The sequence below is a fragment of the Carassius gibelio genome, chromosome A9 (assembly GCF_023724105.1).
Source record: "Carassius gibelio isolate Cgi1373 ecotype wild population from Czech Republic chromosome A9, carGib1.2-hapl.c, whole genome shotgun sequence".
NCBI classification, from domain to species: Eukaryota; Metazoa; Chordata; class Actinopteri; order Cypriniformes; family Cyprinidae; genus Carassius; species Carassius gibelio.
This window is the reverse complement of record NC_068379.1, coordinates 28702370-28720563: the sequence shown is the minus strand read 5'-3', so window position 1 is coordinate 28720563 and position 18194 is coordinate 28702370. Positions and strand designations below refer to the sequence as shown.

Below are 18194 nucleotides of genomic sequence, written 5' to 3'. Positions count from 1 at the left end.
CACCCACTTGTTAAAAAATATCAAAACTTTTTATTTCACTGTATTTATATAATAAAAATATTCAATATTAATAATTCAATATAAAATATAGGTAACAGTACAGGATACATTATAATATATGCTTTAATTACATAAAATAAAATTCTACAAAATTAGTAAAACACGTATACAAAAATGTTATATATACCATAACAAATACAAACTGTCTATATAAATATAAACTAAATATGTAAATATAAATATATACTGCATATATAAAATAAAACTAATATTCATTATTTTATATAAAATATAGATAGCATTAAATAATATATATAAAATATCAATATCATTCAAGTATATTCTATAAAATGACTAAAACATGCATAATATATGTATACATTAATAATTTTATATTTTTATAATAAATTGATAGAATCATAGAAATTAATCATATTGCTATTCCATATACCTTTAATTAAAAAAAAAATATTTTATTATTAACATTATATATGTCATATTAAATGTTTATATAATTATATAAAATACAATTCTATAAAACTCTTAAAATGTGTATATTAACTATTTTAATACATACAGTAAAGATATAAAAACACATTTTAACTTCTAATTGTTCTTCAGATATTAAACTGATAATATATCAAAATAAAAAAGCACAGCCATGCAGGAAATCGTTTGCCTTGAACAACAATCAGTTATACTGTGTAGAATAATTTTACAAAAATTAAGCTGACCCCAGACAGTGTGATAAAGACCACAGAGTATTCCAGTATGTGACCATCATGAACTGAAACATACATCTCTGCCTGCACTACGCTGAATGATGGAACACCAGAACAAAAGCTACAGTATTCTGTCAGAAAACAATAAATTTTTTAATTATTATTAGTTTTAGTGTTATTGAGCCACTCTGCTCCAGACACACTCTCCATCACTGCTCCTCCCAGGGGTTTGACACTTCCTGTGGATTCGCTAGTCTCCCTGACAACAGTGGGTGGAGAAGAGTTTTCCTCTTTAACGTGATGGCCTTTGATGGCACAAATCATTAGTCAGAATTGACTGCGCATGTGAGACGTCTCACTCTCTCTCTCTCTCTCTCATCCTCAGGATAAGTAATGACCTCTTCTTATTGTCAGCTTCTCGTGAAGCTGTTCCTGGCACATCAGGAGGCTAATTAACACCGCCTATGACTAATTTGATTAAAATGAGCCTTCTTTTGTGTGTATCGAAGGGAAAATGAATCCAATTTATGAAGGGAGCTGCATAACCAATGCTGGACTAATTACAACCAATAAATGCATGACATCCGCGGGGAGAACAGAGCACGACACATTATGATCCTGTGAGGCCCCGGGGCACCTGGCTGTTTGGAGCCCCCCCCATTGCAATTTTAAAACATAATGTGCAAATAATGGGGAATTATGTCACAAATATGAGAAATAATACTGTATTATGAGAACTAACAAATCATGTGACTAATACATTTAAGCAACACAACAGTTGCACATGATTAGACATGAATTATGAAAATGAAACATTGAAAGAGGGAGCAGTGGGGTAAAGTTCGTCAGATGCTTTAGGGTAAGCTGTGCCAATGTAAACAACTGAAACATTTCAAGTGGGGGCCAATTTTCCTTCCATTCAAATAAAATGAGGAATTTTCTGCACTAACGAAGCAAAATCAGATAATAATCCTGGAGAACTGCAACATTTCATACCCGTCTAAAAACAAACAAAAGCTGAAATGTTGAATAATTATCTTTACATTGCATTTACATTTATGCATTTAGCAGACTTAGTTTATGAAACTTTAAATGCCTGGTTTAAGAATATGTTTAATAATAAAAAATAAATGTGAATAATAATAAAATGAAACTTTGAAACATAACAGTACATTTTTATGTTCAATTTAAAAAATAAATGAATGAATGAATGAATGAATAGAAATGTAAAAATGTTGAATATTATACTTTGCATGGCTGGTTCACAGTTTCTTTAAGAAAATAGGTATATCCGGCAAAATATAATTGTGTACAACATAAACAATAACAAATATTAAATACAAAAATAATAATAAAATGTAATAAAATGTAAATGAATAAAACTAATACTAATGCATTAGAATAAAGTATAACATACAATAAAATGTTGTATAACATTATATATAAATAGTGTGTGTGTGTGTGTGTGCATACAGTATATATTTATATATGTATGTATATACACACTTTTTCATGTATGTTTATGGATACCATTAAGAAAATGTGAAAGAAAAAAATGGCATTTGTATTTTATATTATTATATTGTATTTATAATATAATATAATATAATATAATATAATATAATATAATATAATATAATATAATATAAAAGTCTAAGTATTTAATATAAAAATAATAATAATAATACTATAAAAATCTACGTATTTTTGGTATTTTATTTTAAAGAATATTGTTTCGTATTCCCAACTTTTCTCGACATGACACAGCTTACCCCTAATGTGTCACAGGTTAATTTTGTTAATTCCTAAATGTACAACTGAATTCAAATTTCTACTGTGATATGTCACAGACTCTTCTCACGTCCTGTTTTACCAGAACAACGCCGCCGCTCACCCCATCTCTGCAGGTTCAGGTGTCTTGGTAACATCAACATTGGTTATTATGACTGCGACTGACCTGCGAGGGAGTTCTGTGCGGCCGACTGCTCCAGAAGCACCATATGCTGCAGGAGAGTGTTGTGTGCCGAGCCGCCCTCCCGCTCTAAGCTGGACGCGGCCAGGTAAGAAGGCAGGTGGGCTCCTGGCATGAACGGAGTGGTTATGGGTATTCCTGGCTGTAAGCCTGGCACAGCCATTCTGTCACCATCCTGTTGGCCAGACGCCACCTGTACGAACAGAGAATGAAAGAGCATCATTCAAAAAGAATCTAGGGCAAAGAAGAGAGGACATTCCCCGGTAAATCATGTCTCGCTTGCGTCAGAGATCCGCGGTCAGTCATTGTCTCTCAAAAGGCTCTTTTTGAAATGTTACTGGTGCTGAAAGCCACATGTGGCCCCCTGAGGGTCCAGACAGGGGCCTCTCTATGATGGAGAGAAAGAAAGATGGACTCACGCTGGAGGGGCCGGTGGCTGGCAGGCCCAGGGTGATGTTGGGAAGGGAGGGCGATGTGTACAGAGACAGCTGGCTAACAGGACCCTCTCTGCCTGCGAGTCTGTGCGCCAAAGATGGCTGGAACGACACACACACACACACACACACACAAACATATGCACAGATAAATAAACCCCACCGATAAAAACAAACAGCTCTGTCTAGTCGCTCTCCGGACCCCTGCGGGACCCGTCTACAGAAGGAGACTGTGCACGGCTTAAACACATGCATGGAAACAGCCAGGAAAATCACAGAACCCTTCCCAAAGCAAGAAGCGACAAGTGTGGCCACCAATAAAACTGAGCTAAAATGTGTCCTAAGGATGAAGCATGCACAGAAATTAAGAGATTTAGAAGTCTATTAAAGAACACAACAAGCCAACTGAGAGATGTCATTTTATCATGCTTAAGTGAATGAATCAAAATTCCTAATAATAAAAAAGCATTAAAAAGGGCTTTTATAAAATGGTGACAAAAGTAATATTACTGAAAACAAAGATGTTCAATAAATAATGAATGTGTTTTGTTAATAACAGTCATAAATAATTGGTAAGCCAATCATTAATCTAACTCTAGATCAGATCACAGAGAAACAATGTTGCGACTTCATAGCAACTTTTAATTTATAATAATTTTATTACAATTTGCCATATATAATTTTTTATTAATAAACATATTTATACAAAATATTAAAATCAAACCAATTAATTATATATTTATTATAATATAATACAATAATTATATTAATAATTAGTGCTTCCAAAATAGAAGTTTTTGCTCACATTGTATATGTGTGTGTACTGTGTATATTTATTACAGTCATGGCCAAAAAATATCGGCACCCTTGGTAAACATGATCAAAGAAGGCTGTGGAAATGAATCTGCATTGTTAATCCTTTTGATCTTTTATATATATAAAAAAATAAATAAAAAAATTAAAAAAATCTTACCTTTCATTGGATAATATTAATTTCAAATGGGGAGAAATATCATTATGGATTTTTTTTTTTCTCTAATACACATTGGCCAAAATCTACAACACCCTTTTATTCAATACAAAACCTTGTACTGCAAACCCTTACATGACTGCATCTTAACCAAATGTGACCCTGGACCACAAACCCTCTGGGGTATATTTTTAACAATTAGCCAAAAATACACTGTATGAGTCAAAATGAGCGATTTTTCTTTTATGCCAAAGATTATTAAGATATTAAGTAAAGATCGTGTTCCATGAAGATATTTTGTAAATTTCCTACCATAAATATATTAAAACTTAAGTTTTGATTAATAATATGCATTGCTAAGAACTTCAGTTGAACAACTTCAAAGGAGATTTTTTTGCACACTAAGATTCCAGATTTTCAAATAGTTGCATCTCAGCCAAATATTGACTGATCTTAATAAACCGTACATCAATCGAAATCAATCTTATTCATTCAGCTTTCAGATGATTTTGTAAAATTGACTGGTTTGTGGTCCAGGGTCACAACTGTGGTGAAGCATGCAGTGACTGTACCTCCACGGGACTGTTGGACATTGATCCAGCGATGCCGTTCTCATTGGTAATATTGTTTGAACTGTTGTTGGGTGAACTTGGACCGGAGCCAGGAGCACTGCTGCATGCCGATTCTGAAAGTAAATGGACTTGATTAATCTGCTGTCAAGTCAAGAATGAATCTATGTTGGAATCACGGCCTAGCAGTCCCTTTAGCAGTCCATTCAGGAGGTTCTGCCCATCACTTTTTGACGTTTCCTACTTTCACTATGAATAAAGTGTGAGCTGTTTTCAAGACTGATCCTCTCACCTGCCATGTCGAGAGAACGCTTCTTTGCAGTGGTGATCTGCCCATCCTTCCTCCGAAGCAGCGGACTACTCCTGCGCTCCGTAACTTTCTGCTTCAGCCTGGATCGCAGCTTCAGGTTGGGCTCAGATGCTGATGAGAGATGGAAAGAGGACAGTCATCAAATTAACGCAGGAACAGGAAATACAGTTCATATTGCAACACTTCTTTCAAATAGCAGGATGTGTGTAGATAGAGCTGTGTGACATTAAAAACCAAATAGACTACATTTACACACACACACAAGAAAACATTGCTATCTACTCCCTGCTTGGGCAGCTGTCTTTAAATAATAAAAATGACTACATAAAAATAATTTAAAATATATATAAAGAAGTATATATGTAAATAAAATAAAAAATAAAGTCTAAATAAATACATAAGTATTCAATAAATATAATCCACTAAATAAATAAATAAAAAATAAAGAAGTATTTTTATTTTTAAATATTTTTTTGAAATAAAGAATGTATAAAAAATAAAGAAATACATTAAACACAAAAAAAAATAATTAAGTAAATACATCCATCTGAAACAAATCGGATTCTCCACTGAAAAAAATGTCTGGTCTTAAGCAGTGTTTTTGACTGATTCTGCAGAATACAACTGTTAAATAACCAGGAAGTTTGACACTGGCTTGACCTGTCCCAAGCAACTAATGAATCCTTATAAAAGAGGCTAGTTCAGGTCACTAATTATGCTTGTGAGTTCCAATTCCAGTCGAAAAACAATGGAGCAAACCAGCATCTGAACAGCTTTCAGCTTGGCACAGCAACTTGCCCAAAAGTGTAATCAAGTCCATCTAAGTGTAAACACTGCAAATGAATACCCTCGGCCGTTAAACAGTTTGCAAACACAAGCTCTTGGAGTGTGGCGCAGCATGTCAGAGCAGGCCTGCCACTGAGGGGGCGCACAGGTCTGGCCAGCAATTACCAAAACCAAAGCTGACCGCGAGGGTCACGCCTATCCGAAACTGTCATCCAGGCACGGATGTTTCGCCTATTAGACACTGCTGACATATTCACCCGCTCACAAACTCAAACAAAGGCTTCTCAATCCCTCTCTTGCCCCAACTGTATTCTGGCGCTTGTTCCTTGCTCCGTCTGTGACCCCGTGTCAAAACATGTACGGCCCGCAAGAAGAGCACACACAGTTCATTAGGAGCAATGCAGGCCTGGGAACATTAAAGTGCACTCAAAAGTCATTTAGAACAGAACCTCATGCACCTTTTGCCATCTGCAGACATTTACATGAATAAACTTCAAATTGCTCAAATCATACACACAGCGTTGACGGACAGCGTTGAGTGTTTCTTACTGAGTGTCTTTAAGAAGCAGTAAAACTATTTAGTAAAAAAAAAAAAAAAAAAAAAAAAAAAAAAAATACTTAACCCATGTTTTTCTTTTAAACAAAAAAAGAGGTTATTTTACTCACCCCATTTTTTCTTATCTTTTTTTAAAGCATAAACCTTACCTTTTCATGCTTAAAATGGGGGAAAAACACTAGATAAATAAAATCAATTATAGTAAGTTCGACTGTTAACAGTATTTTCAGCAAGTGTATGTAACATTTTTTTTTAATATTAAAAGTATACTTATACTTTATATATATTCCTAAGTGACTCAATCACTTTCTAGTTGTGCTGCTCAATATTTCTGCAAAAATGATGATTACATATTTTCAGGCTTTTTGATGAACCGTAAGTTCAGCTTTTTATGTAATAATTACTAGTTACATTATAATTAGTAATTATGAATACGTAATTACCATATAAATTATTTTGTTGTATTAATTGCTGTTAGTACATTAACAAATTCTGAATAAAATTACATCTGAAATACATTTATCTTATTTAATCTTTTTATTTATTTGTTTATTTTGGTAGTATGAGAAACTGTAAGTTAACAGTGGACAAGGGCAAATGAATGTTCAAAGTAAAAACCTTCACAACTGGCTCTAAAAGGCAGATACTGAGGAAGCAAAGTTGCCATCACTTTCCTCTCAAGAGCACTCTATTCTGAAAAGACAATTTTGTGGTTATACTTATCAAACTAGGTAGATATGAAGACGGCACTTCTCGTAAGTGGTAGGAACATTCCCAGACATCTATTTCAAAGAAAGCTGGGCATACTGCCATCAATGCCCTGCATTAGCAAGGGCAGAGGAACAAGGAACAGTAATAAAGACAGGAGTAAATTTAACATGCACCCTTCTAACTCCTTCTGGCATTTAATAAAAAGTAGAAACAAAACCTTTACATTTACAAAACTAGTTTCTTGCATGTGAGCAATTGACGTCACCACAAAGCTAGATTTGATTTAGTTTTGTGGCATATTTAATGATGCTGTATGTAATTTTTGACTGTACTAAAGCATAAAAATACCACAAAATGTTTACAGCTATTTAGAAACGCTAAGTTAGCATACCTGTTTTTTCTGAAAAGCAATGCTACATCGATATATTCTACTTTGAAAAGTGGATTTCTTGTCGTGGTTTTATTTCAGTCCGAGTGATTTTGCCTACTGCCAATTTGGCCAATAGTATTTGCACACCTGGGTTGCCACAGTCTAACACACTGTAAGCCAGCAAACGAACTGGGTCAGTGGTCACAGATTCTACTCAACCTAAAAAGCTTCAGCATCCCTCTAAAAAACACCATGACCAGAGGAATATTAAAATGCAAATAAATGAAATGTAAGGCTTGTCACCTTATTCTTGCTCTGTGTCTCCAATTTGGCAACCCGCCTGAGCATGGAGTCTCAGGAGGAGGGGGCTGAAGATACAATGCTCTCCAATATTTTGAATATGGATTGAATACCAATTTCAACCACTAGCTGTAAATATTACATATTGCACCTATAAAACCATATTCAAAATCCAAGAGCTATACTTCTCAGGCTATGCAATCTTTGTTTAGACCACTTGAAGAATTTTAATAGTTTTAGCATGAAATATAGGCTGTAGCTGGCAGCTGTACAGGAAACATATGAGCTCTCTCATTGATAGTCCTCAAGGTGCTTGACTCTCACTGGCCTCTTGTAAAAACTGTTGAAATGGCAGAACCGTGTGCGAGTTTGTTTGGGCCTGATTGGGCCTGATGTGATTTGCTGATGTTACACACTTGCACATGTGTGCCCCAAACTCAACTCCTGAAGGGTGATGGTGACCCTACTGGGCAGTTTGACAAGGCAGGACAGGTTCAAATCTTTTTTCACAAAGCGAAAGTTCAACACTTAGGTTCTAACTTGAGCTCAACCACAATGTAGATAAATGGAGACATATTTATTTATATAGAAATTAAATTTAAGTTGTTTCAAAGCAGCTTCAGAGTAATAAACAAGAAAACAACAATAGCATATAGATAATAGTGTCATTATTCAGCTTAAGTCAGTTTTGTTTTGTTTTAAGTTTAGTGCAGTAAAGCAATATGAATGAACAGATATTAAAACCGATAAGCCGATATTTATATTCATTTTTCATAGCTGAGAACCGATAAGTGGCTGATATTAAAATTCTATATTTCATTCAATTAAAAAAAATAAATACATATGAAATCAATCATTTTAAATTGCACAAGTGAATTAGGCATCAACAAATTATACTAATCAATATGAAAAATGAATATTCATTTTGAGATTTGTTAAAGATTCCATTTAAAAAAGTAATTCCCACAAAGTTAGATCGTCAAGTTCAACTCAAGTTCTAGCTTGAGTTTATCCAGAATGCAGCTATTGATGCACAGTTATTACTGAAATCAATAAACCCATATTTTTAATGAATAAATGGCCGATATTAAAATTCTCAGATAGTTTGTTCAATTGAATTAAAAATAAAACTTAAGGTCAATGGTTGCAAATGCAGATTACTGAAGCCGATATTTCTTTTCATTTTAGGGCTATAATAACCGATAAATGGATGACATTAAAATTCTACAATTAAATAAAAAATTAAAATAAAGATAAAACATTTCAAAGGCTAGAAGTGAATTAAGGCATCAAAAATTATAATGTGCAACATAAACATGGACACTCAATTTGAGATTTTCTAAAGATTACATTTAACAGTGTAAATAAATTAAGTTTAAAAGTGTTAAGTGTTATATGGCAACAATTGTAACCCACAGTAAATGGGTTACCTTGCACAATTAAACAACATTGGCTGATAAATACCAAATAGCCAATTGATAAAAAATTAAAAAAAAAGTAACACTGGTTTATATTCGATATAGAACCGATATTTTGTGCATCCCTAAAAAGTACCAGTTTCCTCCTGCACAACATTTCTGGCATATCAGTTTCTGCAAAGCACCGGGAAGAACTTCACATCACAAGCGGATGCATTAAATCTCAGAATATGAAATATGAGAGAAGATCTTGTAGATATATTTTCTTGATGATGATGATGGTAATTGCGGAGGAGAAGATCTGGAGGAGTTATATGGCTGATAAGAATGTGCAGGCACTGTCTTCGTGAGGATAAGTTGTCAACAGAGAGTTGACGGGAAATGACAAGCAGAAGCCATCACCCTACAGCTATTAAAAAACCACTTCGATCCAGATAAGGGAAATGAGCTCTTAGGAGGCAAACAGAAGCGTGTTGAGTGTACAGCATGTTCAGGGAGCGGCACGGCTCCTCATTAGCTGCAGTCAAAGCCATCTTAAGGCCATCAGTAGTCTAAGACAGGAGCTGTCAAATTTTGCCACGAAACCCTAAACATGACTATGCACTTCCTAAAACATAAGGAAGTAATAGATTTTCATGCATACAGGTCCATTTACACTATGTGTGAAAAAAGCAGACATTTTAAATAAAATATATAAAATTAATATGTAATATCAATAATCAAAAATAAATATATCTAATAATAATAAAACTTAACATCATAAGTCAACATGTTAGGTTTAAGAGCCCAAATGATCATGAATAAAAACGTAAATAGAAATTAAGTTTATGCATTAACACTTTAAAGGAATAGTTAGTCATTCATTACTCACCCTCATGTCGTTCCAAACCGGTAAGAATCTCCGTTCATCTTTGGAACACAAATTAAAATATTTTTGCTGAAATCCGAGAGCACAGACTGCTTTTCTGGGCCTTGAATGTGGTTAGGAAATAGTTAAAATAGGTCATGTGACATCAGTGGTTCAACCGTAATTTTATGAAGCTAAGAAAATATGTTTTGTAGTAAAAAAAAAAGCTTCATAAAATTACAGTTAAACTGATGTCGCATAGACTTTTTTACCAATGCTAAATTAGTCAGAGGCCTTGAACATGTCAGTTTTGTTGCGGTCTATGCAGGTCAGAAAACTCGGATCTCATCAAAAAAAAATTAATTTGTGTTCCGAAGATAAACTAAGGTCTTATGGGTTTGGAACTTCCTGAGGGTATTAATGACAGAATTTTCATTTTTGGGTGAACTGTATTATACTGCTAAGTATAACATATAAAGGAAGTAGTTAGAACCTATGGCTGTACAAATAATCGAATGCGATGTCCATGCGCATCTCGTCAGTAAAGCCGGTTTTGTGATTAGTAGTAAATCTCCAGCACATGCTTTCAGATGGAGCGGCATTTAATACACAGAGCCGTAATTCACTGACAGGCTACACAATATTGTGTCCATAATCGCAGGTGATTCATTGCTGATTATGAATGCAATATTGTGTAGCTTGTCAGTGAACTACGGCTCTGTGTATTAAATGGCGCTCCATTAAAAATGTACACACTGTAAACAAATATACAACTGGTGGCCGGTGAAATGAGTCACACTGGATTGAACGTGTTCCCCTAAAGCAACCTTGGGTTGGAAAATTTTCTCAAGCTCTTGTGCCATACACGGTTGCCAGCTTTTGGTTACCAGACCTGATCATTACACATCACCCAAGAAAAAGCACAGACTTGTGGACTCTTCGGTCCTTTACTGCTGCTGCCCCAGCCTGCATACCAGCTCTTACTAGCAGGTATAGGCCAAAAATTGAAACCTCCGGGCTAATTAGTGTAATTGTGTTTAAAGCTCAAGCTCAATTCCTTCCAGATTTCTCTATCCCAGGCTTTCTAATCCTGTAAACTCCCCAATGAAAATGGACATGTCAACAAAAATGTGAAGAGCACTTTAATGTAACCTGGAGGCGATTCATATGGTGCACAAATGAGGAAAGCAATGGCAATGCTTTGTGCGACGTCTCAAACTAATTTTCTGCAAAAGTGTCCTATTTCTGAAATTAGAGCAACTTGTGTTTGCAAGTGAGGCATAGCAGACATAACAGTCATTTCCACACTGCACCAGGGCTGTCCACAGCAAATAATTGTTTGCGTTGAATTTTGAGACAGATTTTTGAACAAACACTTTGTGCACGACATATAAATGAATGAGTCACAGCTAAAGAGTCATGGTAGCTGCAAGCCCGCTCTGCACAAAATGTGAGCTCTATGACCTTCCAGCCTGCTCAAACACGTTCACAAGAGCACAACCTCACAGCACTGCAGGAGAAACGAATGAATGAAACAAAAGAGCTCTCGCTGAGTCACACACTTACACTATACTTTCACACTTAGTGTGGAGGGGAAGTGACAAAACCACTGCTGGAGAATATTACTTGTAAAAGTAGCACGCTACAATATTGCATTACTTATTATAAAAAGTAAATAAATATGCTGCAATGATACTTTTTATACACATTTTTTTTTTACATATGACATTCACAAGAAACAAAGTATCACCTGTTGTGTGAAAAAAAATCTGATTAAGTGAAAAAAAATCATTACAAAGTATTTTGAAAAGAAATGTAAAAACTGATATTGTGTAAAATTAATTTGCAATGTGTTATGTTTTGAGTACTAATGATTACGTAAAAGAAAAAAAAATAGAACGTAGAATTCTGGATAATTATTTGAAAAAACAAACCGATACTGTGAAAATTTAACAAGTAATATATCACTAATTGCTTGAAAATAAAATTATCAAAAAAAAAGTATGATTACTTGCTGCATAAAAAAAAAAAAAAAGTTGTGAAAAATCTGATTACATAATGTTACTTTTAAAAACCGTAACTATAATGTATATATTACAATAACATTCAATGTATTGCTGCGTAAAAATTGATTATTTGAAAAAAATCAGTTTACACTAAATGTAATTTAACAAAGTTACGGATATTGTGCAAATTTAACGAACGACGTATTGTTGCATGAAAAAAATCTGATTACATGAAAAATCTGATTACATTATACATTATTCATTTAAAAGAGCAACCGATATTGTGTAAATTTTTTAAGCAACGTATCACTTGTTGCATGAAAATCTGAAAAAAAAATCTGATTACATACAGTAACACAATACTTCAGTAACTGATAAAAGATTAGATTTTTGATTGAAAAAATTATCTGATTATGTTACGTGCAGAACTTATTTGAACTAAATTTCTACACAAGTCACTTTACTCGTCAAAAACAGCAATTTAATAATGCAACTCATAACGTATTACCCCCAAAAACACTGGTCACTACTATTAGAAAATCATGACATATGTACAGAAGAGCAACGCTCTGTGCAGCATTCATGGCTCTGGACATCTAGCAGACTTCAGTGCCCTAAAACAACAACACACTTCCTGCAGCTGCCAACAGCCAAGGTTCCAGATGTCCGACGGTTAGGGGAGACGTGTGAAAACAGACTCGGGCCTGTCCTGAGAGGGAAAGTGAGCGTCAAAGAGTTCTGGTTAATGCCTGGGCCACCCTCCTTCTCCGTATCCCCTCTGCAGGAATGTGCTCTGCCAGCCAGAGCAAACTGAGGTTTATCTACAGCGGGACGAGTGGAATCGCCTCGCAGACAAGCTTTACCACAAACTCAATCAACAGAACCAAACAAAGAACATTTCACAGCTTGAAGTTCAAACCATTAGATCCTCTTTCCCAAAGTTCCCCTTCCTGTATCCTCCTGTTGCTTTCCCAGGTTAACAGCACACATGGGAAATATAATGGTGAAAAGACGTCAAAGAGGTTGTGCCACTCATGGATAATGAAAACAATGAACTGTGGGAACACAGATCACATCGAACCAAACTGTGGGTTGCGACAGTGTAATCAGAGTCCAATATTAAAGCTCAATTGTAAGCAGAAGATGACTGGTAACTTGTCAAAAGCTAAATTATAAGTAAGATTATACGAATATCATGTTATGTGCAAGTTACATGCAAAAATCTTCTGCTGATGAAATAAAAGTAATTTAAAATCAATAAAAAAAATAGTCTATTAAAGAAAAATTAACAACTATTCCTTGTGGAGTCTTTTTTTTTTTTTACTAAAACCCCTGTGGCAACACATATGGTGGAATATTTGTTGCATTAAGACAAAATAAAAATGTGGAACAAAATTTTTTTTGAATGCCACAATAACTCGCTTTTCACAAATATGCAAAAGCTATTAAATTATTTAATTAAGACCTAAAAAAACAGACTCTTTCTTATAGGAATAAATCAAAACAAAACAAAACTAAAAAACTAAAAACAAAACTAAAAACAAAACTAAAAACAAAACAAATCAAAACAAAACAAAACAAAATAAATGCATGTAAGGGAATATTTATGGCCTGTAAATTTTGTCAGATCATCTACAGTTTGGCAGGCACAGCAAAATGTTAAAGGGGGGGGGTGAAATGCTCGTTTTCACTCAATATCCTGTTAATCTTGAGTACCTATAGAGTAGTACTGCATCCTTCATAACTCCAAAAAGGCTTTAGTTTTATTATATTCATAAGAGAAAGATAGTCTTTACCGATTTTTTAAAGTTCCAATTTATGTCGTCCTTTTTTTTTTTTTTTTTTTTTGCTGTACATGTGGAAAGTGCAGTTTGATGACAACATCGCATGTTGTTTACTTGATGTGCTTGATAGCTGAGTTAACAACACAGAGATATTAGAAGCAGTTTTACTCACCGCCTGCGGTTCCAACACACGATCGTGACCCTTTTTCGTTGGGACTGCATTATCCTTAAGAAATAAACGATGTGCAAACCCGGCGTCAAACTGGTTTGTTTGTAAAACAAGCATCTTCGAAATGCAGGGAACAAACACAAACACTTGCACAACTCCGTTGATGCTCTGTAAAAATAAACTCCATCCACTGGTCCCTTAATGCTGTTTTTTTTTTGGTAATCTGTGCAGGGTTGTCTTGCCCTGGCAACCAAAAACACACTTCTTTTGTGACATTTCGCGACACTCTCGCTCTGATCAGTGAATGTCTGTGTTCTCAGTGCTCTGCTATACGGGAGCACGTGCTCTTCCGGCAGAAGTGTGTCAGGACCCATATAAGGAAATTCCGCTCCATCTAACGTCACACAGAGCCATACTCAAAAAAAAAACTTTCCGAAACTTGTGACAAACCGGAAGAGGTATTTTTGGAACAAAAATACTCCTTCAAACGTACAACTCAATTTTTGAAACTTTGTCCATGTTTAGCATGGGAAATCAACTCTTTAACAGTGTAAAAAACTCAGTATGCATGAAATAGCATTTCACCCCCCCTTTAATTCTGGAATCAGAGTGCAATGAGTGTAAAACCATCTTTATGCAGACTTAGAGGTCATAGAGGTTACTGAACAGTAGGACTCTATTTATGTAATCTGCTTTTACGACTGTAATGCACTTCATATCACCGCTCCCTCCCATCTCCCATCTCTCTGGCCTGCACTGTAATTACGCAGGTCTCACCGGGGCTCTGTGTGTGCTAAAGGTCCAGGGCAGGTTGTACTGCGGGTCCCTGACAGGCCCATTTCAAGGGTGATTAATGAGCACAGAGGCCTTACTTCACCTAAACCAGCCCAAAGTGAGTCTGCATAGGAATTGCAATTGAGTGCTCTACTGCAGCAGGAGGAGAGGGATGGAGGGAGGGGGACAACTTCTTTAACACACACTGGAGCCCTGATAGTGAAGACAGTGATGCTGAAGCAGGGGGGAACACAGGACCCATGCTAGCCTACAGACACTGGAGCCCATCTTAACACACAGCAGATGTCAGAGAGAATGTCTTTACCTAAACCAACATGTATCCTCAAAATCAGACTTTCCAGAATGTTCCAAGAGAGAAAAAAAGGATTGTCCAATGTCATCAAGGAAATCAACCAAACCAAACTTTTTTTCATAACTATTCTGTATATTTTTCCTTACCATTTTTTTTTTCAAAATATATATTTAAATTGCAATTAAATAATAATAAATGAGAAAAACTATTACATGCAAAAGTTCTAAATTGCCCTTAAATAGGTTTTATTAACCTAGTTTAAAATTTTAACTTACTTAAATGTTTTAACTTTTTAATTATTATACTTATATAATTTTTTTGTTATTATTTCTTTGAATTTGGGTATAGATTTTTGATAAAATTGATAAAAACTGAAATAAAGTCAAACCTAAATAGTAATGTATAAAAGAAAAACAAATACCCTGCCATTAAAATGGCAAAAGCACAAAGCAAAATTACTAATAATTAAACTAAAATAAAATAAAAACTGAAAACATTAAAAATAAAAGCTAATTCATAAATTTAAATAAAAAAATGTATATACATTATACTAAAACAACACTGCTCAGAATGGCTTTGATTTTATACATTTTTTGCTAATTAATTTGAAGCCAGACAAACGCTGCTCCACATTTTACAGCCGTTGAAGTTGAACATCACAATCTTTTACAGCTGTGTGTGTGAGTGTGAGAAAACTGTTTCTGCATCTACAGAAGGAAAAAAAAACGTTTCCACAAACGTCAATGGAAGCAAAGGTCACAGAGTTTGTTCCAGGTTTCCAGTTCTTATTAAGCAAACCTGAACTAGTGTAAGCTACCCTAGTGAAAGTGAAAAGACAGGGCAGGACACATTGAGAAGAAGGAGGTCAGTTCTACCCGTCTTGCGGAGCGGGAAGTCATCTTTGGGGTCGTACATTGCCAGCACCGGGTGGTTGTAAGTGGAAATCCCTGTCTGAGGCGGTGAGCTCTGGTCCAGGGAGCTGTGCTGGGTTTTCCTGTGGAACAAATCACAAACACACACATAGGTACTCAAATATGTGCACTTCTAGACATTTCCACACACAGCTGCTCTCCATTCCCAGCAGCGGGACGCTTTCTGCCAACTAATGGGAATGCAAACTCAGATCACCCATGATGCCTCAGTGTGGTCTAAGTGAGGGGGCGGGGCAATCATTCTGTTTACAAATAAACATGCTTGAGTATGACACACTTTCAGACTCTAGCCCATCAAAGCTCTGCAAAAATAAAGGGATTGGTTCCTTCTAAACAGGAAAAACATCTGCAGCAGGGCATCGGAGGTCAGCTGGCTTCCCCACAGACCCAAGAATTTAATCTGGCTCACCGTCAGCCCATATCAAAGAGGCCAGGAGCTCCAGTGATCTGTTTTAAAAGAACACGCAAGCTACAGAAATGACTCACTTTCAGTCTAACCCTACTGCAAATGTTGTAATCAGTGTTTCAGAAATGAGGAAGCAACTGTCTGAAACATACACTGCCATTCAAAGTTCTGAGGTCGGAATGCTTTTTTATTTTAATGAATTTTATTCAGCAAGGATGCGTATATATATATATATATATAATTCATATTGTATACATTACACAATGTACATTACATTATATACATTAATTACAAATTGTTACATTTGTAAATTCAATGGCTTTATCTAGAGCTGCAACTTCCAGTGTTTCTGATAGTCAAGTAATGTCTTGAAATCATTTGTTATTTATTTATCTGCTAAATAAATAACAATCTGCTATTTATCTTTGAATTACCATTGTGTACGAAATGTGCTATATAAATAAACTTGCCCTGCCTTGCTAAATAATTGATTTTGGATGCGATTAATCGATTTGACAGTTTTTTTATGTCATAAATTATATATATATATACATACACACACACACATTTTTTTTCTTCTTAAATATATACATGTATGTATACATGTATGTATATATACATATTATTTTGGAAACGATTAATTGCGATTAATCGATCTGACAGCCCTAAAAAAATTTGAAAAAATTCAAAACTAAATAAAAGAAACAATTAGCAGATAAATAAATAATAAATTATTTAGCAGATGAATAACTAAATAACAAATGATTTTAAAACATTACTTCAATATCATAAACACTGGTAGTTGCAGCACTAGATAAAGCCATTGAATTTACAAATGTAACAAGAATTTATATAATATATATATATATATATATATATAATTTGATTTAAAGAACTATTAAACAAATATATTTGAATGAAATATAAACATAATATAAAGAAGTAAACAAATAAAATATATTTTAAAAATATTTACAAATTAAATACATTCATCTTTTTCATGACAGGAAAACATTTCATTTCAAATAAATAGAGCCTTGGTGAGCATTAAAGACTATCAACAACATTTTTAAATACATTACTGGCTCCAAACAGCTGAACATTAGTTTGTGCATCTAAGTATGTAAATTCAAAAACCCGTAACATTCCTTTCAAAAGGAATTCTCTCTTTCCATTTTCCGAGCCTCACAAATGAGGAGTGTGAAAGGTGGGCTTGATGGAGTGAGTTTTGCACACAAACACACTCACACACTGACACACGCCTCCTCTTCACTGCTATCTTTCACACATGACAAGTTCCCCAATCAAAACTTGTTCAAATATTTCAAGAACTCAGAGGTGACAGCTAGCTACATCTTTTGTGTGGTGAAGGAAGAAACAGAACTGTCAATCAATCAAAGTAGAAACTTACATAACATGGTTTTACTTTGACATACAGCTGCAAGTGAAGAACTAAACTACACTCTGAAGTTTGGCATTAAGTTTGTGTAGTATGTGTATCTTTAGCTCAGTTTTGATCTGCTATTAAGATCTGTCTAAGGTAATCTGATAAAATTAATGAATAAATTAAAAAGAACTAAAAAGAACAAAAGCATTTGATCTGAACTGACTCACACTATTTGTCATAAATATGCCAAACCAAACCAAACCAAAAAAAAAAAACAGCAAATTATTCTCTTTCTTACAAGGATAAAATAAAATAAAATAAAAATTGATTTAAGGCATATACAAAATTCGATTACTGCATATAACTTATTGCATTAATTTCCCAAATTTTAATTTTGCTTTTCATTCATTTAAATTCTTCTTCTTCAAAAAAAAAAAAGGTGATGCACTTGTGTAATC

At 34.5% G+C, this 18194-nt stretch overlaps 1 protein-coding gene across 5 annotated transcripts in view; it reads right to left on the bottom strand.

The window, feature by feature from the left end:
* Positions 1-18194, bottom strand: part of hdac4 (histone deacetylase 4) — a 197188-nt gene that overhangs the window by 61543 nt on the left and 117451 nt on the right. For all 5 annotated transcript variants that reach the window (XM_052606715.1, XM_052606716.1, XM_052606719.1 and 2 more), the window contains 5 exons: positions 15887-16005; positions 4960-5088; positions 4671-4783; positions 3114-3230; positions 2680-2887 (listed from right to left, as the gene is read on the bottom strand). In XM_052606715.1, coding sequence (XP_052462675.1) covers positions 2680-2887; positions 3114-3230; positions 4671-4783; positions 4960-5088; positions 15887-16005 — 686 coding nt within the window. The remainder of the gene's footprint in view (positions 1-2679; positions 2888-3113; positions 3231-4670; positions 4784-4959; positions 5089-15886; positions 16006-18194) is intronic.